This window comes from Syzygium oleosum, unplaced genomic scaffold (assembly GCF_021117445.2).
Source record: "Syzygium oleosum isolate NSW1041296 unplaced genomic scaffold, Sole_v2.1 Sole_v2.09, whole genome shotgun sequence".
Lineage (NCBI taxonomy): Eukaryota > Viridiplantae > Streptophyta > Magnoliopsida > Myrtales > Myrtaceae > Syzygium > Syzygium oleosum.
In genome coordinates this window covers 8,312,861-8,335,259 of record NW_026607493.1, presented here as the reverse complement: position 1 = coordinate 8,335,259, position 22,399 = coordinate 8,312,861, and the positions used below count along the sequence as shown (strand labels likewise).

The following is a 22,399-nucleotide window of genomic DNA, read 5'->3' as shown; positions in this document are numbered from 1 at the left end:
CACGCAAATTAGTTTCTCAATGTTGTTAACCCGATAAGAGGGGCTAAAACTTGCAGCTTGGCGGTCATTTTCATGTCCTTTGTCGCCTAAATGCAGGCGCCCTAACCCGCTCGTGGACATCCGATTGACAAGGTCATTTAGAAGAAGAGGTTATGCCTGTATCTAAACCTATCTTTCAACTTTACCTCATTTATTAATTAGTAACGACATAGTTCACATAATACATCAGTCAAGGACGAGTTCACGGTCCAGTCAACAAAAAATTCTGGAAAATCTTCGATTGTTGGTAAATTTATGAAAATGCTGGGAAATTTCTAATCACTGCTAGAAAAAAACCCTAAGGCGACAGAAATTTTTGCCACAGGGCTTACGTTACCCAAAGACGACAAATTGTCGAGTTTGTCACGTTAGGATCTACCAAAGGCCACAAATTCAGAGTTTCAGAGTTTCTTTGTTGCCTTAGTTCATACTATAAGACGACAAATTCAGAGTTTCGTTGCCTTAAGTTAGACTTAAGCGACAAAATTTGTTCTTTGTTGCTATTGATATAATCAAAGTTGGGACAATTTTGAACCTACGAATTTTCATCACCTTATGTGAAACCTAAAGTGACAAAAATCATGATTTTATCACCTTCGATCAGACTAAAGCGGCAAACGGTGCATTTGGAAGTGTTTTGGACGTTGACAAGTTATTATTTTTCTATCATCATCCGACGATGGTACTCTATTCTCTCTTTGATCAAACGGATTAGATTGAAGGGGATTGGTCCCATTATTAATATTACACAACGTAGAATTTTCCCGTTTAAATTAATTAATGTAGATTTTTCATGACCTTCTCATTCAAGGCCAGATAATGTTGGTCAGATTTGGTGTAACCTAGGTCCAGCACTGACCCGGGGCATTGTCATTTTACATGGTCAAGAGGCAGGGATTGGGGCGTTCAATCTTCGATCGGATTGGAGACTATGGCCAAAGCAATATCTTAGATTTGAGACCTGTTACATCTTAGATTTCAGATTCCGACCCTTCCATATCGCAAGAAGTTCGAGGTTCGAATCGGTTCGAAGATTTGATTGATTAATAAATGATTGACAATACAATGTGTAAGTACATATAAGTATACCTATATATTAGATGGACTCGTGAAATGACTTTTCTACTTTTTACATAATAGAATCAATCATGGAGAAAAATAATTGCTCCAGACAAGATAGTAGACAAGGACATGAGGTGTGGGTCACCTGACTAACCCAAGAGGTCCCCCCTCGGTACATATAAGTGCAAAAAAAGATGCAGAAGATGTATGGATAGATCGCAGAAGCGTGAAATATGACGAACAAAGCGGAAATAACTTCAGCCACATGGGGTGTCAGGAGCAGTTTCCACTCCCTGGTCGCCTCTGCCATTGTTGCCGTCCTCTCCGTCGCGCGTGACGGCTCTCGGTTACGGCCGCCACCGACCAAGGGTGCCTCGCCTCAAAGCGCGACGACGTTGTGCAATTTGTTCTCGGGGAGGTGGGTGTACGACAACGCGTCTTATCCGTTGTATGAGGAGAAGCAATGCGCGTTCACGTTAGACCAGGTGGCTTGCGAGAAGTTCGGATGGAAGGACTTACAGTATCGCCATTGGAGGTGGCAACTGTTGAGGAAAACTCCTATTGATTTTGAAGATGACAAAACCTTCTATGTTATTGTAAATCTAATACTTATTCTGAACAATTTTATTCCAGGTCTGTATATTCTGGAAGCTCAGAAGAAAGTTATTCAGACTTTACAAACTGTCAAGTATGTTTTTGAAGACCCACATAATCGAAGTTCTGAGATTCAGACGCAGAAGTTATTCAAATGCAGAAGCAGAAGTTATTCGGATGTAGATACAGACGAAGAAATTATTCAGACGCTGAAATTCTTCAGACGCAGACGCAGAAGTTCTTCTGATACAGACGCAAAATTTCTTCAGACGCAAAATTCAGAACATATCACAACAGCTAGTGATCTGGCATGGATTTCACAGAAGGAATGTTCTGATTGTCTCAATCTCAATCAAATTAATTGACAATCAAACATCACGACAAGAATGCATTACAACGGACAAAGCTCTACTTATGGAAACCAAGATTCTGATTGTATGGGCAACCAGAATCAGCGGGATTCGGAATCTGTTATCCAACGGCTACTCAATCCTTTCTATACAAATCTGTCCAAGGTGAAGATTGGAAGATGATCCTCTGAATGCTGTCCAACGGCTACTTTTGGAAGTAGAGGAGTATTTAAGGAGATCAACGAGCAGCAGAAGGAAGAACAGAATCAAGAATCAACAAGTCCAAAGTCTGAGCATACTCCAATCATTTCTCTTGTCATTCTGAGCAAAACATTAAGATCTTGAGGGACGCTTTGTAAGAGTGATTGTGTGAGATAGAGAGTCCTATCATACACAAGAGTGTTAATACTCAGAAGTTGTAATTCCTCTTGATTACATAGTGAAATCTAGCTAGTAGGTTGTAAGCATGGGAGAGTGGACGTAGGCTTGCTATAAGCTGAACCACTATAAACTTGTGTGCAGATTCTCTATCCTTTATCTCTTACTGTACATTATGCACATCAAGAGCACCGTCTTTATAATCTGTCTTGAATCTGAATTTTATTCAGACTCTACTGTGATTTATTTTGTTTCCGCATAAATTATCAAAAATTGTTTAAGATCACCTATTCACCCCCCTCTAGGTGATCCTTGTTAGCTACATCAGCAACCCCATGGCTGTGACATTCCCAGGTAGATGCATCTCTCGCTGTTCTAATGCATAACAGTAATGAAAGGAATCGCTATTAGATGGTGTCACTCCTGACTCACCCCAGCAAGAATCCAGCGAGTGTGCCAAACTCGACCTTGACTATTTCGTCGATAAGTCGCATCGAACGTAAATCCCACCAGATCTAACGATTTAAATGCGGTATAATGTATGTCATCCTATAATTTCTCTACGGGTTCAATGCGACGTGGTTGCTAGAGAGATTGAGGAACAAGAGGCTGGTGTACGTCGGGGACTCTCTGAACAGAGGACAATGGGTGTCGATGATTTGCCTCGTGGAGTCCTCCATCCCTCCCAACCTCAAATGGTTATCTTACCACCACAATCACTCGTTAATCGCCTTCAATGCCATGGTAAGTTCTCTCCTTCCTTTGTTTTTCTCTTCGAGATTATGTTGATTGTTGGTAACACGAAAATCTTCCCTCGGATATTATTGTTCCCCTTTTTGGTTGCGCTGGTTACTTTGTAACCTCTCATAATTTTGATGATTGGGACCTTCGTCACCGAAAATTATCACATGCTTCTGGTTGTGAAATTAATGCGGAAGCTAACAGATCTCGCAATTCAATACCAAATATAGGAGAACGAAATTACCAGAGAAATCAATAATGAACGATAAATATGTCAAATATTTACGTGGTTTGACCCGAGTGTTATGAAAATGCGTGTGTGAGTTGTGTTAAAAAAAGACTCACATTAGAGAATTGGTGTGGTGTAAAGTAATTAATATATCTTAACTGATGATAACTCTTTACTTTAAACTTTTAAGTGAATGTGGGTCCAATAAGATATGTTGATAGGCTCGGACTTTTGCTCTCTCTTGGTGATCTCCTAGGTGAAGGTTGAATTTTTACTGCACGTTCCCAACAAATAGTATCAAAACCAATAGTTGATTGGTAGCTCACACCCAATGTGTATCAGTATATGATGAATATCTTAAGGAAAGGATCTCGTGGCCAAATGCGATTTCTAGGCAGTCATGATGGTAGTTGACAGCCTAAATGGTTTGGTCTGGCAAAAGAGGCTTCAGGTGAAGGTGGGTGTTGTGAAGTAGCTATGCGGTCTCGATGGCAACTTTCATGGCTCAGTCTGGGAAAAGAGAGGTTCAATCTAGTAAAAGAGACTAGAGATGTAGATGAGCATTGGAAATTCAAGTTGAGACATGTTGATACAAAAAGATATCTAAATTGAAGGGAAATAAACCTAACACTGAGCTCACATTTAAAGGGGAGAAGTGTGAATTGTGTTCGAAGAGTACCACGTCGAAGAATTAGTGTAACATGTAGTGGTTAATAAATTCAAGTTGTTTATAATTTATTGGTTTAAGTTTTTGAGTTAAGGTGAGTCCAACTAAATATATTGACGGCCCGAACTTGAGCTCCTCTTGGCGATATCCCAAGCAAAAGTATTAGGCTCCTGCTGCATACTCCCAGCAAGTGTTTGTACTTACTCTATGAGGAGGAATAGCCATAATGAAATCCACTATGAATCTAGAGAATTGCAAAGTTTCAATCGCTCAAGTGTTTCCTAGCCAAAACAAACTCATAAAGTTTCACAATTTCACATAGAAAACTTGCCTAGAAAACTCACAGAGAGAAAAACTCTAACACTTTTCTTGTTTAATCTTAAATATAATCCGCGAAAAGTACCGCGACTAATATGATTTCATGCAAAGCATTATTTCTTCAATCTGTTATGTGGTCTCACCATGTTCTCGGCTTCAGTCATCGACAAAACTACCATGTCTCTCAGTGACCTTCCAAACTTAGTCGTTGCCACATTACCTAACCTACATCCTCTGAACATACCCCAACGACTATCATCCCCAACAAAACTAGGAGGTTCCACTTCATGGCATCATTATGTACACTTGGATTAACTGCATAGATTCTCTCGATGGCACATGAAAGATTACGCTGGTATTATCCTCGGCATAACTCAAACAATCAACTGTACTAGCATGTGAAGCAGGTAACAAGTAACTGACCACAAAAAAAAGCGTGCAACAAGTACTCCATCCCCATCCAAGAACACCATGACAGTTTAGATAATTTTTAATATGCAGCAAGTGGGGTACTTGTAGGATTTTTTTCAACTACATGTTGAAGTATCTCGACGCGTTCTCGACATAACTCCTCTAAATCATTTGCAACATCCCAATGGCCTTCACTCTTTGTATCTCCGTACCGAAGTTGTCTCTAATGCAATTAAATCATCTATCTCAATATTTGCATACGACTATCGCTCTATCTTATCTACCTTCATAGGCTACCTCGAAGCTTCATAACTGTCACTTAGAGGAACTATCAGCTGCTAAGAATTTGGTGACTCTGCAAACGCTATCACATCTGCTGCACTCTAAACATCTCTAAACTCTTCACCTGTTTTTTAACACCGTCTAGATTTTCTATCAATCAATTTGTCACTCTTCTTTTGAAACGGAGTACACTCGTCAAAAGTTAAATATTTGTTGAACATGGAAACCCAGACGAATCCTTCCTAGAGCACCACATGTTGTATTACTTCACCCCCACGTCTATGGCATGTGAATATGCACCTTCTTATACTCAACTCTAGCGCCACGTCACACACACAAGCATAAGCAAGGCAACCGAACAATTGCAGTTCAGCGCAATAGCAGGCTTACTTGACCACATTTCCTCTAGAGTTTTTCACTTAATTGCTCGTAGTGGTGTTTTGTTCACTAACCAACATACAATAATCACTACTTTAGCCCACTTATCTTCATCAAGTCAAACATTTGAGAGTAAAGAGTGAGCTCTCCCCCAATGAAATACCACTCATGAGTTTTGCGACTCCATTCAGCTGTGGTGAGTTGATATCGGTATGGTATTTCACTATGTCTTTAATTGTGTAAAATTTGAGAATTTCAACCCTTTCTCAATTCACAAGCACACGAAATTTCTTCCAATGTGCTCTTCAATCATTGCCTTGCCCGACGCGAACCAGCCAACTACCTCACTCATGTACTTAAGTAGACAAACCCAATCTTTCATCAACCAAGGACAATGCATACTCACCACCACCCTTAGACAGGACATGAGAGGATTCCCATAAGTCCCAAGATGAACCTCGGTGATGCAAATGCATCTCTGGCAAGGTGGTGCCTAATGCTTTTGCAGGGACTCTCCCAAACTTTATACATCGCAACTTGATTTTTCATATAATCAATCAAATGAGATTAGAGCCTCCACAAACCTATTATAAATCGTTAAGTAGCCGGATAAGATGGAGGAGCGAGCCTTGCTTACACCAATCGGAGATTTCAAATTCATTTTGCGTGGCCCGACTAAGCCTACCCGTAATCTTTTGTTAGGTGCATTAATTGGATTGGGAGCTTCGGACAAATCTTTCTGGGCCAGAAGTCAAGCTCGCGCCCCCATCGATAACGTTTTTTATGTTTTTCGCCAACATCAATGCTAGGAGATGATCCTAGGAACTAGTACTTGTCCCTTTCAAATTGATTGCAGCAGTCGATCCATCTATTTAGGCTTTGCTTGGGAGATGCTAGGGGTGGACAATTACTAGAGAAAGTGCCACAAATTTAGAATTGGTAACAAATTGGGCACGAGCGTGTTCTGAGGGGGATGAGAAAGAAGTTGGGGGCGAGCCAATGCATGCGAACGAGTAACAATCTCTATTCTCACATTAATCAGTCCCAGTGCTCTAATTTGGACCTTTGGTGAGGATGTTGGGGCTAATGAATGAACTTAAGAATACAACGCGACGATTGAGTTCTACTGGGCACCGATGCTAGTGGAATCCAATAGCGACCATCCATATAATCATCGTTTACCCGAGCGAATTGTTCAAGTTCAAGCCATTGAAAAGCATGCAAGGGTTTGGTCGGATGCGGACATTCTCGTATTCAATTCCTACCTCTGGTGGTTGACACCGGAGATGAAAGTTCTGTAAGTCCCTTGTGCTCTGTGACATCTCTAAAGCATCAGTAAGTTCCAAACTTTTCATAACTTGTCTTACTATTTGGAATGAAACTTACTTTTAATTTTTTCTTGGCAAAAGTACACTAGAAGTGCCATAACTTGTGTACGGCGATCACTTTGGTGCCATAACTTTTTTTCGGATCACTTTGGTGCCAACTTTTTTGAAAATCGATCAGTTTAGTGCCAATGCTGACGTGGCTCGACGGAAATTCGATGTGGCGCTAACACGACTCGCTGGATAGGTCCAGTCAGCATTAAAAACCAAAAACGACGCCGTTTAGCCCGCATACGTGTACTTTAAAAAAAAAATTATATTATATTAAAAAAAAAAAACCTGCAGCAACGGCGAGGAAGCCCTCGCCGCTGCTGCCGCCAACCCACCACCGCCGGCAAGGGCCGGCGGTGGTGGGTGTAGTGGTCGGCGAGGGTTGCCGGCCCCTGGCCGGGGCTTGGCGACCCTCGCCGAGCCCCGGCGAGGCCGGATCCGGCGAGGCGAGACCTCACCGTCGCGACCCGGGCGACGGCGAGGTCTCGCCTCGCCCGGCAAAGCGAGGCCGGACCTTGCCGTCGCCTAGGTCGCGACGGCGAGGCAAGACCTCGTCATCGCGACCCAGGCGACGGTGAGGTCGGCCTCGCCTTTCTTTGGGCGGGCGAGGCCGACCTCGCCGTCACTGGGTCGCGCGGCGAGGCGCGGCTCGCCTCGCTGGGCGAGGCGAGACCTCGCCGTTGCTGGGTCGCGACGGCGAGGTCGACCTTGCCCGGCGACGGCGAGGCCAGGACCTTGCCGTCGCGACCCAGCGACGGCGAGGTTTGGCCTCGCCTTCGTTCGGCGAGGCGAGACCTCGCCGTCGCGACCTAGTCGACGGCGAGGTCCGGCCTCGCCTTTGCTTGGCGAGGCGAGGCCGACCTCGCCGTCGCCTGGGTCACGATGGCGAGGTGCGGCCTCGCCTTCGCTGGGCGAGGCGAGACCCAGGCGACGGCGAGGTCTCACCTCGCCCAGCGAAGGCGAGGCCAAACCTCGCCGTCGCCTGAGTCGCAACGGCGAGGTGAGACCTCGCCGGATCCGGCCCTCGCTGGGCTAGGTGAGGGTCGCCGGATCCGGCCCTCCCTGGGCTCGGCGAGGGTTGCCGGGCCCTGGCCAAGGGCCGGCGACCCTCGCCGACCACTACGCCCACCGCCGGCCCTTCCCGGCTGCAACTTTTTTTTTTTTAAATTAAAAAATAAGAAAAAAAAGCCACGTAATTTCCACCGTGTACAAGTCAGACCATTTTTTTTTAATATAAATGCCAGGTCAGCTTTTTGGCCGGAGTCACTAAAGTGATCGATTTTCCTCCAACTTGGCACCAAAGTTATCCGAAAAAAAGTTATGGCACCAAAGTGATCGCCGTACACAAGTTATGGCACTTCTAGTGTACTTTTGCCATTTTTTCTTCTTCAAATTTTTACTTTTGTGTAAAGCAGACACCTTAAAACTTTCAAAACAATATATGAATATTGACATGTAGATAAAAATATAATTTTCCATAATATTTAAATTGAATAAAGTTTAACATGTTGCTTAAAATAGATGTTACATATGATAATAGTTCATCAAGCTCTTTATGATAATACAAATCATTATGGGAGAAGATGATGTCTAATTTTCTTATAATCTAAATTATTCGACAACATAAGAGGATGATTAAGAATATTGCTTATAAACAAGTTGTTGCATAATGCATTAGGATCGATTGACATAGGTGAGTATAAAAGCATTTGTGGAAAAAAAATGTTAACCCAGACAAATTATGAAAGTTTTTTGGACTAAAAGGATGTCAGTTTGAGAAAGAGATTTTCTAGCAATTGGCCCATTTGTGGGGCTTGTGTTCCTAAAAGAGAAATCGTAGGTTTGGTTAACATTTTTATATCTATACTAGAGTTTCTACCAATCAATTAATTTATAATTATATGCCTGATGAGTCCTATGTCTTAGCATGATAACATGACTTATATGCATGATGACTCCGCGTGATAACATGACACAAATACATTGCCCAATCTGAACTAAGCACTTGACCACTCAGCCAGTTCTTAAAGGGAAAAGAGATGGAAATCCTTCATTTTGTCCTTACATTTTCATGCAAAAAAAAAAACAAGAAAAGAAAATCACTTCAATTTTCAGTTTAGCTGTTGAAATATTACACTATAATTGCACTGAATTGAGAGACAATTCTTAGTGAATGATTTCATTAAAACAACATATAAGAACAATTTAAATGTCGAAATATAGGTGGGGATCATTTGGGAGTCCTGATGGAATTTACAAGATGGTACAAGGGCCTCGTGCCTATGAGATGGCCCTGAATACATGGTCAGATTGGTTGCAAGTTCACATAAACAAATCCAAGACCCAAGTGCAAGCGGCGATCTGCAGACTGTGGACAAGGGGCCTCAACGTTCAAATCCTGAACATAACGCAGCTATCGGAGTATCGCAAGGACGCGCACCCTTCCATTTATAAAAGGCAGTGGCATTCCCTGAGCCAAGAGCAACTAGCAAACCCGACCGGCTATGCCGATTGCTTCCACTGGTGTCTCCCCAGGGTCTCCGACGTTTGGAACGAGCTCCTCTACGCCTACATTCTCCGGAATCGGACTTCCGGGTTACAAAGTGGAGTGGGAGAGTAACAAAGTGATTGTGAACTTGTCAGTTAATTTTGGCGAACAGTTGACAGTTGAGTGGAGGAGGATGAATTTCCTTTTCCAGCTAAAACGTCTCGTGTTTCATCGAGTTGTAAGAGTGAACGTCGTCCATTGCATTCAAACTCAGATTGCATTATAGTTTTAGACCGCAGGTAGAAATAATAAAGAGAACGGGGCTGGCATTCAAACTCTCTCTTTTTCTCAATTTCCAATTTTTTATACTTTCTAGTCTCAGATTTGCTTTTCCCTAAATTTTAGGTTCTGCAATTTTATATTTTAGTTTTTCCTAACGTGCTTGTAACCCCTCGTCTCACAACCCGCGATCCAATTTTTTTCTTTTCGAAAGTGGAAGTCTAAACTTTTCTTTTTTTGGAAAATTCGTTGAAAGTCTATGACCTAGCTTTCCTAGTTCGAGGTGAACTACAATTGATCAAACCCTTAAATCGTTCTAAGAGTTGTCACCAATCATTCAAGGTCGATTGAGACCCTAAATTAATAGGTGCTAGGGGGAGGAATCACCTAGAAGTTGATTTGGTCTAAACAAATCGGAAACTTCAGGTCCGGAAGTTCGGTTACACGTGCGGAGTGAGTTAACGACCCCATGTTGCCCTGTACCACATCACTTGGCTAAGTTCTTTCATGCAATATCATAGGATTTCCTATTTTGATATACATATAATTTTTTCTCAGGTTTTTGGAAGATCGAGAACTTTGTTGCCGCCCTCAGGTGAAATCGCGGCATCACAGGGCGGACAATGACTCGACTCCATCGAGTTGTGTGTGTCCCCAGTCTCTTAGAACGTGCGATTCATGAACGTGAAGCAATCAATGAGCTACATTCAAATGTTGAATAGAAGAACTAGGACAAATCCAATCCTATCAAAACAGTGTTCATGTATTCAAGGTAGTCAATCAACTGACACACAGCCCACAGGTTCAAACAGTACTTTATCCATCATTAATGACTTAATTAGCACGTAAATTCAAGACAATGTGCATTTCTTACTTTAATGCGAAGTTCAAATCAACGAACGAAATTAATCATGCGAGTCGAGCAGCTTATGGATGCAACATTATCCGAATTCGACCAATTATTCAATGCAAATTAGCGTGCAAATCACACGATGTTCTTAATCAATCAACGTTGTGACACTCAATCAAAGTGCCAATTCAAATTTAAGTCAAGTTTCATAGCAACGTGCTTATTCATGACAGCATACGATACAATTTTGGCATATGATTCAACATCATTACTCAATTTCAATCGGCATGCTCATGATGCACAATAAGCCAAATTTTTATTAAAGATTGAGTTAGTTTTATCAATTCAAATTTCAATATTAGTCAAAACATGTAACGAAAATATCCACATGCACATGCCTGGATTCAGCAACCGACGGCGCTCGAGGTCTCCACCTCTCTAGTCCATTCAGATCGATATCCTCGGTATTGGACAAGGGATCGGCTTGGTCAAATAGGGTGTCTAAATAAAAATGCATATAATACTCCCCAGAATGTCAATCTATATGTTTATCAACAAGTATGAACTTATTTCGGTAACATAGCGACGTTACTTCTATACCGAGGATTCATTCTAAAAGCATTTTGCCTCCAACATGCAATTTTGCTAGTTTGAAGAGAGAGCGAAAGGACATGTCCCTTGTTCGAGAGATGCTTTTAACACCTGCAAAGCAAGCACCGAGACACAAGAGAGTCCAAATGAGAGAGAGATTTTCCACATCAAGAGAGTTAAATTCAAAGTCTGGGAGCCTAGATAGAATTTACCAGGACTAGAATGAGTGAGAATGAGCCCTATTTCTTATGTGATTTTGAAAGCAAAAGGGAAATGCTTCTCAAGGCCACTACAATGCAGGAAAAAGCTAATAAAATGCTTTAAAAAAAAAATTCTTGGGATTAGTGAAAAATAGGACTGGGCCAATCCCACGTTGTGTTGTCGTTGCCTGGCGGCTTATCACGGGGCATTGATATATACCACATGACGTCCGCACGATTTTGTCAAGACTTTGATCAATCTTAAACCGTCCATCTGTGTTATCCAACGTCCAATCAAGCTCACGACTCGAACTTTCCAATAATACAATTTGATTTTTGAGAAGATGTCAGGATCGTGGATTTCCACGAATCGGACGAAACCGTGCTGAGGTAGAAAATAACAATATCTTTCTCGAATAAACTTTGATCGAGGTGATTTCTAAGGTATCGAAAAAGTTAATCAGATTTTCGTGATCTCATCACTTGATTTGTGACGGTTGTAATTTTCTCAACCTAGTCGAGAGATCGGACGGCTATGACTAAAAATCGGGTATCCAGTGATCAAAGAATTTGATTTGAGTAAAGTGGGTGTCGTTGGGAAGCCCTTGCAGAGTAAGAGCCAATGGTACTAGGATCATAATTTTCGCAAAAGTTGAAGATCAATCCGGATTTTGTCAACTCAGTAAAAGATAAGAGTCTACAATGGCAATGGTGAAAGAACATCATTTTGTACTAGATAAGCTCCGCCACATGGGATTAAAAATTACAACGGGTGCCACTTGGGATTTTCCATCCACTAAAAATACATGGACTCTAGGGAAGTCATGAAATGCATAAAGCTTAAAAGTTTTAGAACTTAAATACACGAAAAAAAAATTTAGACTTAAGTCCGAACCGACACTAGTTTTAGCGCCCGTGGTGTCATTAACCTAAAAAATACATTTCTAAATTGAGTTATTATGCCATCGATCACCGATGGTATCTTTGAATTCCATTGTAGGGGCATTACAAATGGAAACTTCGGCATCGTTACAAATAAATTAAGACAAAATATCTATTACACATATATAGAAATAATAAATTGACTCATAAAGTATGGTTAAGGAACGACTAGAATTACCGATATGAATAGACAACATGGAGACTAAAAAACAAAATCATAGGAGTAAATAGATTCACAAAGCAATGATCTTTTTGTGCTATGATCGATCTTTATTCATCGATACTATCAATTTGATCAAATGGTAAGAAATCTACTTTTCCTCATTGAGGAATATTGTCTTAATCTACATTTGATAAAACAAATCTTTTCTAATATCATATTGGCATTGTGGAGAAAAAGATGAACAACATATACATTTAGGGAAGTCTATAAATTTTTTTAAGTACTTCTTGAAATAAGATAGGAAATAGTTATATCTCATCATATATTAATTTATAGTTAATTAGTAGAAATCGAGACACTTGGCGAAATTTCTCTTATTTTCAGTGAAATAATAATGTGATTTTTAATTCTAATGTCTTCAAACGAGATTTTTTTGGTCGAACGAGATAAAAGTAAACTAAAAAGCATCAACTAAAAATATCCAAATAATGATTTTTGGCATTTTTATTTTCGATCAAAAAAAAGAAATTGTTTTTTGTTATTGTTTTTTGTATTGATTTAGTATTGTCGCGACCGACCTCCTGCTTTTTTTTTTCGAACATGCAAAAGAGGGAGTTTCGCCTGGTACATGCTAAGTCTAGGTTCGGGACTTAACTCGGGCTCTCCCAAGCCCATACCATATCGCGACTTAGGGTTTAAGTTTTTTAACATGCAAGTGGTTTATATCAAGGAGTCGCCACTAATCGATTTGGGGTGGGTCGATTAGAAACCCAAATAAGGTGATGGGAGAATCACCCTATTCCTGCGAACCAGAGATTAACTGAATCCGGGGACTTGGTTACACTAGTTGAATAACTAATGCCATTTCGGTATCTTTTTACCCTGTTCATTTCTGAAAACATTTATCAGGCAATTTGGATTGATTTTAGGACCTTTTTCCTAACATGTGAGGTGATCAAGCGAGTGCATAATCATAAACGATTAGTAGTCAAGATAGATATGCAACCTAAGGTTCTAATCCTAACTAAGTCAGATGACATTCAAAACATAACAATTCATGCAATTATGTTTTAATTAAAAACATGCATAATAATAACAAAACAGTAGTAAAAAAAACATGCAAAATACTACTGCATAATCCTAAAGGCTTATCTAAATTAAACACGGCAATTATTTTAACAACATGTCTACTAATACAACAATAAATCAAAACATTTAGAAATACCACATAATTTAAAAAAAATTTAAATTTTTAAAAAAAAAGGAAATACGAAAGAAGAAAAGAAAAAGAAGAAATTTTTTTTAATTTTTTTAATTTTTTTTAAAAAAATAATAATATAATAACCGGGTCGGCGGATCTGGGTCGATCGGATCCGACCCGGGTCAATGGCTCCGACCCAGGGCGTTGACCCTGGTCGGATCAGCTGATCCGAGTCGGTCGGAACCGACCCGGGTCAACGGATTCGACCCAGGACGTTGACCCAGGTCGGGTCAGTTGATCCGGGTCGGAACCGACCCGGGTCAACGAATCCGACCCAGGACGTTGACCCAGGTCAAGTCAGTTGATCTGGGTCGGAACCGACCAGGGTCAACAGATCTGACCCCGGCCGTTGACCCGGGTCGGGTCGGTTGATCCGGGTCGGGTCAACCCCGCGTGCACAAACACGCGGCGACGCCGGCGGAGCCAAAATTGGCCTTCCGCCGGTCGACCCAGGCCGGTGCCGGCCCCAAATCCGGCCTCTGGGGCCACCACCAAACTTCTTCAGTCACTCCAATTGCCGTCCGGCCACCCACTCGCCGGCCGGTGGCCAAAAACAAACATGTTTCACTGAGACATTTTAGCGAACACATGGCGTACACAGACAAGAATAAGAGATTTCGACCTGTCTCGAGGCCTCGCCGTCTTCGAGAGACCTGTACTTACCTTCAAAGAAGACATACAGACTACGGGGAACGACGGTATGGGTCGGGACTCGCGCGAAACGGCCGGCGCGAGTCTCGGCCAAACCGAATACCAAAACAGCGGAAAACAGGGCAGTAGGAACCCGGGGGGAAGCTCACCGGTCGACGGCGTGCCTGGGTGACTTCCGGCTGCTCGGCGGGCGACGACGAAGCTTCGGGCGGTCCTTGGTTACCCTGTAAACGCTCTGGGCTCGCTTTTTCTCTCTCGGTTTTCTCTGTCTCTCTCTATTTCTGTTTCAAATGGCCGACCGGCCTCTCTCTCTCTCTCTATGGCTATATATAGCCGGCGACGACACGTCTCTCTGCTCCGTTGCGTCTGCTGACGATGGCCTGCACCGGCCTACGCTGGCCCGTGACTTTCGTGGCCACTTAGGCCGGTGCAGAGCAGGGAGGGCTGGTTCTGAGATGGCAAAGAGGAACAGGGAGAAGAGAGGACGAAGGGGATAAGGGAGGCCGGGAAAACGGGGAGGACGGGACTGGCAATTAATGCCAGTCCCATCGGCGTGCTCCTCCGGCCCTGCTCTGGCCGGATAGGGACGGCGCGGGGCTGCGCTGCCGTGCGTCACCCTGCGGCCAGAACAGAGGCAAACAGGGGAGGCGAAAGGGACCGGCGACGGAGGAGAAGGAAGGAGAATGTAGCTGGGCCGGGCTGGGCCCAGCTGCGCGGAGAGGGGGAAGAAAAAAAAAGAAAAGGGCCTGGGCCCGCGGAGGGGAAAAAAGAAAAAGAAAAGGGCCCGAGCCCCGGGGGAAGGAAGAGGAAAAAGAAAAGGGCCGGGTCGGCCCGGCCCCGACCCGGCCCAACTTGGAAATTCTTTTTTTTCTCTTTTTTTTAACACTCTAATAGACTCTATTAATACAAATGTGTCTAATTTCTATATGCAATGGATTTAAATAGAAATATTTTTTTTTAGGAATTAAAGAAAATTAACTCCTAAATTTTGTGCAATTAATTTTGGGCAAATTAAAAATAGGTGTCAACAGCTGCCCCTCTTTAAAGGAGAGCTCGCAGAGATTGAGCTCGCAGAGGTTACGTTCAAAGATAAAATGACACCTAAATTTGGCCCATGCATGCTCAATGAATATTATTTTTGGCGAGACTGTGAGTCCCATTTTTTATGATGCGATACGATGATACGTGTTAAAGCAAATAAAAACATACCTGGGGCTACTTACCTTGCCGAAGGGTAGAGTAATTCCAGATAGTTGATATTGTGTGTCGAGGACCCTAACCTGTCTTCGGTCGCCTTGACAGGGAAATGGTTTGTCTAGGACCTGAACCTTTCTTCGATCGCCTTGACTGGGGAAATCATTTGCCTAGGACCCGAACCTATCTTTGGTCGCCTTGACTGGATTTCATTTGTCTAGGACCCGAACCTTTCTTCGGTCGCATTGACTGGACTTCGTTTGTCCAAGACCCGAACCTTTCTTCGGTCGCCTTGACTGGGAAAATCGCTTGCCTAGGACCCGAACCTTTCTTCGGTCGCCTTAACTGGATTTCGTTTGTCCAGGACCCGAACCTTTCTTCGGTCGCCTTGACTGGGGAAATCGCTTGCCCAAGACCCGAACCTATCTTCGGTCGCCTTGACTGGATTTCGTTTGTCCAGGACCCGAACCTTTCTTCGGTCGCCTTGACTGGATTTTGCTTTGCCAAAGTACCTGCATCATAAAAGGTAGCTGAAAAGACTTGATGTGAACAAAGAGGGTTAATCCTGTGCTCAGGAGGGGTACCATAACAATCGTAAGTATCTGGTGAACAGAGGGGTCAATCCAATGTTCAGTTGGTGAACAAAGGGGTCAATCCAATGTTCAGTTGGGGGTACCATAACAATCGTAGGTACCTAGTGAACAAAGAGATCAATCCAATGTTCAGTTAGTGAACAAAGGGGTCAATCCAATGTTCAAAGGGTACCATAACAATCGTAGGTACATGAATTTTTGGAATCGAGCATGGGTAAAATGTATTTACCTGGGCACGTTCCTGCCTCTTAAGGGCATGTCTCCTGTCAGACAAGTTTTTTTTGTGCAAAGACATACGTATTCATCGGAGAAATAGACAACTAAGGCTATTCTGGAATATCGTATGAAATATCTTGACCAGCTAGCTAGTCAAGATACTTTTCTTTTTTCAAAGGAACACCTGGTTTACCTTCTGGATAGTTTTAAAAGAATTCTGATGAAATACCTGGGATTTCTTACCCGGAGGTTTGATGCATCATCTGCTGAATATCCAACCTTTTTCGGGACATTTCTCTTGGGATGATAATGGGGGCTTCTCCAGCGCCCAAATTTTCGTGTCCTATCACTGGGGATTAAAATTCTGAGCTGTCAAAGATGATTAGCGCAAACATGCGTGCATTCATCAAGGATAGACAAGCTAGGCTATTCCAGAATATGTATTTGAAAGTCCATGCATGATGATTTTGCCATGTTTGCATCACCAAACATCCACTGAGGGCAATCAAGACAATTTTTGCTCGCAAGATGGACTTCTCGAGATGCTGAACGAGGGACCTTCAGTCAGAAAAGACTTTCCACTCACTCTCATTTGAAAAGGATTGTTTTTCCCGACCATTAAGGCGGGAACATCGAAAACACTCAATCTGACCGTTATCACATCAACAAGGGTCTGAGTTTTCTCGTAAGCGGTACGACACTGCCAATCTGAGAGGTCTTCTTCAGGGTCGTAATGTAGGCTTGGTCAATGGCTTAACAAAGGTGACTGTCCAAGTCAAGGCCATGAAAGAAAATATTCTATAATCATCTCCAGGTTTACAAGTCAAGAACCCTGCAAAACGAGATAGAAATAGTCTTGCTCACACTTCCTCGAGCGTTGTTTATAAACATTTGAAATCCCACGTTAATTCAAGTGCTCTAGTCAGAAGAGACTTCATGAGGGACGTAACGTAGGCTCGGTTTACAAGTTGAGGAACGAAATGATCGTTGGGTTCAAAAATGTGTGTAAGGGTGAGAATTGGTGATCATCTTGGCATTGTCACTAGTCTTCTTCTCCACCGTCAGGATCCTTTTTGAAAATTCTCTGCGTAATCCCGTGCTTTGGCTTCTTGGACAGCTTTTTCTTGAGAAGCTTCTGCGTCAAGCATCTTCCTGGATACCATTCGATCTGTCCCAATTGCTTTCTCCAGAATAGGTTCGTCTTCATCTATCATGTGACAGATCTTTGTAAAGACAGAGTTCTTAAAGTAGGGATTTGTATCGAAGAAGAACTCAAGTTTAAACCCTTTAGGGTCGTCTATTCTACACCACTTAATATCTTTGAGATATTTGAGAGTGCCTTCATCACGCTCAGAGATCTCCTCAGCTAAAACTTCATTGTTTTTCATAGTAGTTACCCAGAAATTAGAGACTCTTTTCTTTTCATCTTTTTCATCGTTTTTCTTCTTCTCCTTTTCTTTTTCTTTGTTTTTTTTCCTGGGCATTGGCCTTGCTTTTACCAAGCACACTGCTTTTTCATGCCCCTAGTTTTCAGCATTTTTTTTTGCTGTTCTTTTGGTGTTGTCAGGATTAGCCTAAACAAGTTTAAACAGAATAATGTTATTAGGCTCTTGGAGTCTTCATCTTGATTCGGTACTTTGGACCCTGATGCTCAAACTGTGATGACTTTTACTTTGCCCCGGTGCGGGGGATGATCACCAGCTGGGTTCATACGAAATGAAATCGCCGGCTCAATTGGGCTAGCAAGGGATATAAGTGTAAGGGATAAAAAAAGAATTGCTCTTCGTCATTCTAAGGCACTTAAATTATCGTGAGAATTCATCTGCAATAATAATACTCAAAGATTAATGTAAGTGAGAGCAATAAAATTTCTATTCATCTTTTTCACCTTGTGCGAGCTGTTGCGACTGATGATCATAGAAAATTTTAGATATTACAAACTCCTCATCCTTCTTGTCTTGCTCAGTTCCTAGGTGAAAATATCACTGTTATCAATGACATGTTGGCATTTTGGACAGGCTTTAGTTTGTTGCTCCTCTCTTGACAAAGTCCTCTTAGCCTCGACCGTCCTGCCGTCGATGGTGTGCTTGTCTTGGAGGACTCTATCGAGGACCGCCAGATCCGTGAAGACGGCGAGGCCGAAGCCACGGGGGTGGTGATCGAAAGGGAGGGACACTCTTCTTGCTCCCTTTGAATTTGAATCCTCCCTGTGATGTTGATTTACCTCAAGCTGCCCCAATGTGGGGTGGTTCTTGACAGGGGTAATTTAAAAGGAACCTTCGAGTGTATGGGCTCAAAAATGGTCAAGCAAAGGATTAATGGTAGTGTATGGGGCAGAGAAATGAACTGCCTCTCGTCATTTTGGCTACCGTACCTTATGCGAGAAATCCCTTTACCTTGTAGAAATGGAACATTTTCGCTCATCTTGCAAGGGTTTGGTACGTGAGAATGTGTATAGACTAAGGATTGCCTCTCATCATCCTGACACACCTCGTTCAATACATCGGAGCAGTTCGACACCATTCGTCGAATTGTCAAAATTTTCACAGGGAATTGGTGAATTAAACAAGTAAAATTACCATGCAAAATTCTTTTCCAAAAGACATGCGATGCATTTGGGGGAGGGTTAAGCATTCATTTGCTTCTTCTTTCTTTTTTTTCTTTGTACTCTTATGAGAAAAGTTTTTAGGGAAAGAGATACTTACCTATGCTGCAATAGTAGGATATGCCTGCAAGGTAATAAGGAAGACAATGTTAATGAACGGTTCTTTGAGGGACAGGAATTGGAAACGATACAACATTACCCTTCGTGATTCCCTTCATATGAGATTAAACTGACAACTCCTTGAGTTTTCTCGTACGTTGATAATTCCCTTCTGACAAAAACATGAGCTTATGTTAGAAATGAGATGATTGAGGATAAATTGAGAACGATATAAATTACACTTCTTTCATTTTGCCTTCAAAGCTAGCAGAGTCTTTTCTCCTCTCATGGTTGGTCTCGAAGCTCAAATGAAATCCTATATGATTAAGGGTGCTTCCAAATAGACAGTCTTATTGTCAGCGCATGCTATATTAATACGGCTCCGGTACGTCGGAGAGTTTCTCAGGAATCATATGATTCCTGACATGCACAGGGCATGTGCAATTGCTTGCATGGGGATATTCGCAGCAAAACTAATCTCTACTTTAAAGGTCTTTGACGGATATGGGCGTGACTGCCATCGAGACTTCCATGATTGTTAGGATCGGCCTTGACGCCATTTTGTCGTGTGCGAAATCTTTTCCGGTTAAACTTGTCACCAGGAGTGTCCTTATCAATAACTTTTCTGCCAATTCCCTTGTTATCAATAGGAACATAGAGGTTATTTTAAGGATAGTACTTCTTCACAGCATCAGAGTTGACCGGGTTGGAGAATTGGCATCCATCCATTTCAGTCAGAATCAGAGCTCCTCCAGGGAGTGTCTTTTTCACGACATAGGAACCCTTATAGTTTGGGGCGAACTTACCTCCAAGCTCAGGGGGTAGTGGTAGCACCTTTCTCAGGACAAGATCGCCTACTTCGAAGTGTCTTGGGCGCACCTTCCGGTTGAATGATCTGGCTACCCTCTGTTGATAACATTGCCCATGACAAAGAGCTTTCAGCCGCTTTTCATCAATCATATTCAGCTGCTCCAATCTTTGCTGCTTCCACTCTGCATCAGACAGTTTCAATTGGGACAATACCCACAGTGAGGGGATTTCTACTTCAACAGGCAGGACTGCTTCCATGCCATACACCAAGGAAAAAGGGGTTGCCCCGGTAGATGTCCGAATTGATGTTCGGTATGCCATTAATGCAAAAGGCAATCTTTCATGCCAATTTCGACAGTTCTCAGCAGTTTTGGCTAAGATCTTCTTAATGTTTTTGTTGGCAGCTTCAACAGCTCCGTTCATTTGGGGACGGTAAGGAGACGAATTCAGATGGCGGATTTTGAATTCGCTGAGTAAATCATCAACAAACTTGTTATTCAGATTTGTCTTGTTATCTGTAACGATGGCTTCAGGGACGCCATAACGGGCGATTACATATCGCTTGATGAATTTCATCACATTCCAAGCAGTGACATTGGCATATGACGCGGCCTCGATCCACTTGGAAAAATAATCAATTGCGACCAAGATAAAGCGATGTCCATTCGATGCTTTCGGATTAATTGGGCCGATCACATCAATGCCCCACATTGAAAATGGCCATGACTCTAACAACTGGTGTAATTCAGTTGGTGGGGCGTTTATCTTATTTCCATGGATCTGACAACGGTAACAATTTCGAACGTGTCGGATGCAATCACTTTCTAAGGAAAGCCAGTAATAACCTAATCTTGTTATTTTTCTAGCCAACATGTGTCCATTCATGTGTGGACCACATACTCCTTCATGCAATTCCTGCATAATTCGCGTTGCTTCTGTCGCATCCACGCATCTTAGCAAAATAGAATCATAGGACCTCCTGTACAAATTTTCACCATTGACGAAGAATTTCGTTGCCATCTTCATTATGTACCTTCTGTTTGCAGAGCTAATCCCTTCAGGGAACTGCTGCTCCTTAATGTAGTTCATGATATCATAATACCATGGTTTACCATCGAGTTCCTCAGTCAAGGTCATGCAATGGGCCGGTCTGGTCAGGACTTCAATCTTCAGAGGTTCTATTTCTAAACCATTGGTAACCTGCAACATGGATGATAGTGTGGCCAGTGCATCGGCAAATTGGTTATGAGATCTAGATAGGTAGTCAAACGAGATCTCATTGAATTCTGAAACCAATTCCTCCAGATAGTCACAATAGGGTACTAGTTTAGTATCCCTAGTCTTCCATTCACCCACAGTCTAGAGTATAATTAAGGCAGAATCGCCGAACACTTTTAGTTTGGATATTTTCATATCAATTGCTACTTGTAAACCGAGAATACATGCTTCATACTCTGCTATATTGTTGGTGCAAGGAAACACCAATTTCGCGGCCACAGGATAATGTTGCCCATCTGGGGATATCAAGACTGCCCCGGTGCCAGAGCCAGACAGGTTTACTGCTCCATCGAAAAACATGGTCCATGTGTGTTCCTCCGTTGATAAAATACGATCATCTGGAAGATCATCCTCATGTGCTTCCCCAGGGCATTCAGCCAGCATATCAACGATCACCCGACCTTTCACTGACTTCTGCGATGATGTTTGGATGTTAAATTCTGAAATTAGAATCTGCCATTTAGCTAATTTTCCCACTAATGCCGGTCGGTTAAGCAAATACCGAATAGGGTCGTTTTCAGTTACGAGGAACGTCTGGTGGTGCAAAGTATATTGTCGGAGCCTATGCAACACCCACACCAATGCGACGCATGTTTTTTCTGATTCGGAATAATTATGTTCCGAAATGGTGAATTTCTTACTCAGATAATAGATGGCTCGTTCTTTTCCATCGTCGGGGTGGCTCTGGGCCAACAGGGCTCCTAACGATTCACTGTGAATCGTTAAATAGAGAGTTAGAGGATGCCCTGGGATTGGTGGAACTAGTACCGGGGGACTCATCAAATACTGCTTCAGCTTTTCAAATGCTTCCCGACAATCTTCATCCCAGTTGATCTGAGCGTCTTTCCTGAGAAGTTTGAAGAAAGGCTGTGCGGTCTCAGAGAGTTGGGAGATGAACCGAGCAATGTAATTCAACCTTCCCAAAAGACTTCTGACCTCCTTCACTGTGGATGGGGGTTGCAATTCACATATTGCTTTGACTTTCGAGGGGTCGACCTCAATCCCCTTGCTACTCACGATGAATCCGAGTAACTTACCAGAGGTCGCCCCGAATATGCACTTTGCAGGGTTCAGGCATAATTTGAACTCACGCAACCGGCTGAATAGCTTCTTCAAAGCTTCAATGTGGTCTTCTCCGCACCTGGTCTTGGCGATCATGTCATCGACATAGACCTCAATTTCTTTATGCATCAGGTCATGAAAGAGAGTGACCATAGCACGTTGGTATGTTGCCCCGGCATTCTTCAAACCAAAAGGCATAACCCTGTAGTGAAAGGTCCCCCATGGAGTGATGAACGCCGTCTTCTCTTTGTCTTCATCGATCGTCCTTATCTGGTTGCACCCAAAGAATCCA

General features: G+C 42.6%; 1 protein-coding gene across 1 annotated transcript; it reads left to right on the top strand.

Moving 5' to 3' along the window:
* Positions 1 to 1,119: 1,119 nt before the first annotated feature.
* LOC130138987 (protein trichome birefringence-like 34) lies at positions 1,120 to 9,630 on the top strand. Its single transcript, XM_056314856.1, has 5 exons — positions 1,120 to 1,639; positions 2,751 to 2,776; positions 2,989 to 3,171; positions 6,551 to 6,746; positions 9,049 to 9,630. Exons 1-5 carry the CDS (start codon positions 1,335 to 1,337, stop codon positions 9,443 to 9,445), a joined length of 1,107 nt encoding a protein of 368 aa, XP_056170831.1. The 5' UTR covers positions 1,120 to 1,334; the 3' UTR covers positions 9,446 to 9,630.
* The last annotated feature ends 12,769 nt before the right edge of the window (positions 9,631 to 22,399 follow it).

What these genes read in the sequence shown, in the direction of transcription:
- LOC130138987 (XM_056314856.1), top strand. Translation starts at nt 1,335, where the DNA reads ATGACGAACAAAGCGGAAATAACTTCAGCCACATGGGGTGTCAGGAGC. An exon ending in CAGTATCGCCATTGGAGGTG is followed by an intron (nt 1,640 to 2,750) that starts GCAACTGTTGAG and finishes TTAGCTACATCA; the next exon opens with GCAACCCCATGGCTGTGACA. An exon ending in ACACCGGAGATGAAAGTTCT is followed by an intron (nt 6,747 to 9,048) that starts GTAAGTCCCTTG and finishes GTCGAAATATAG; the next exon opens with GTGGGGATCATTTGGGAGTC.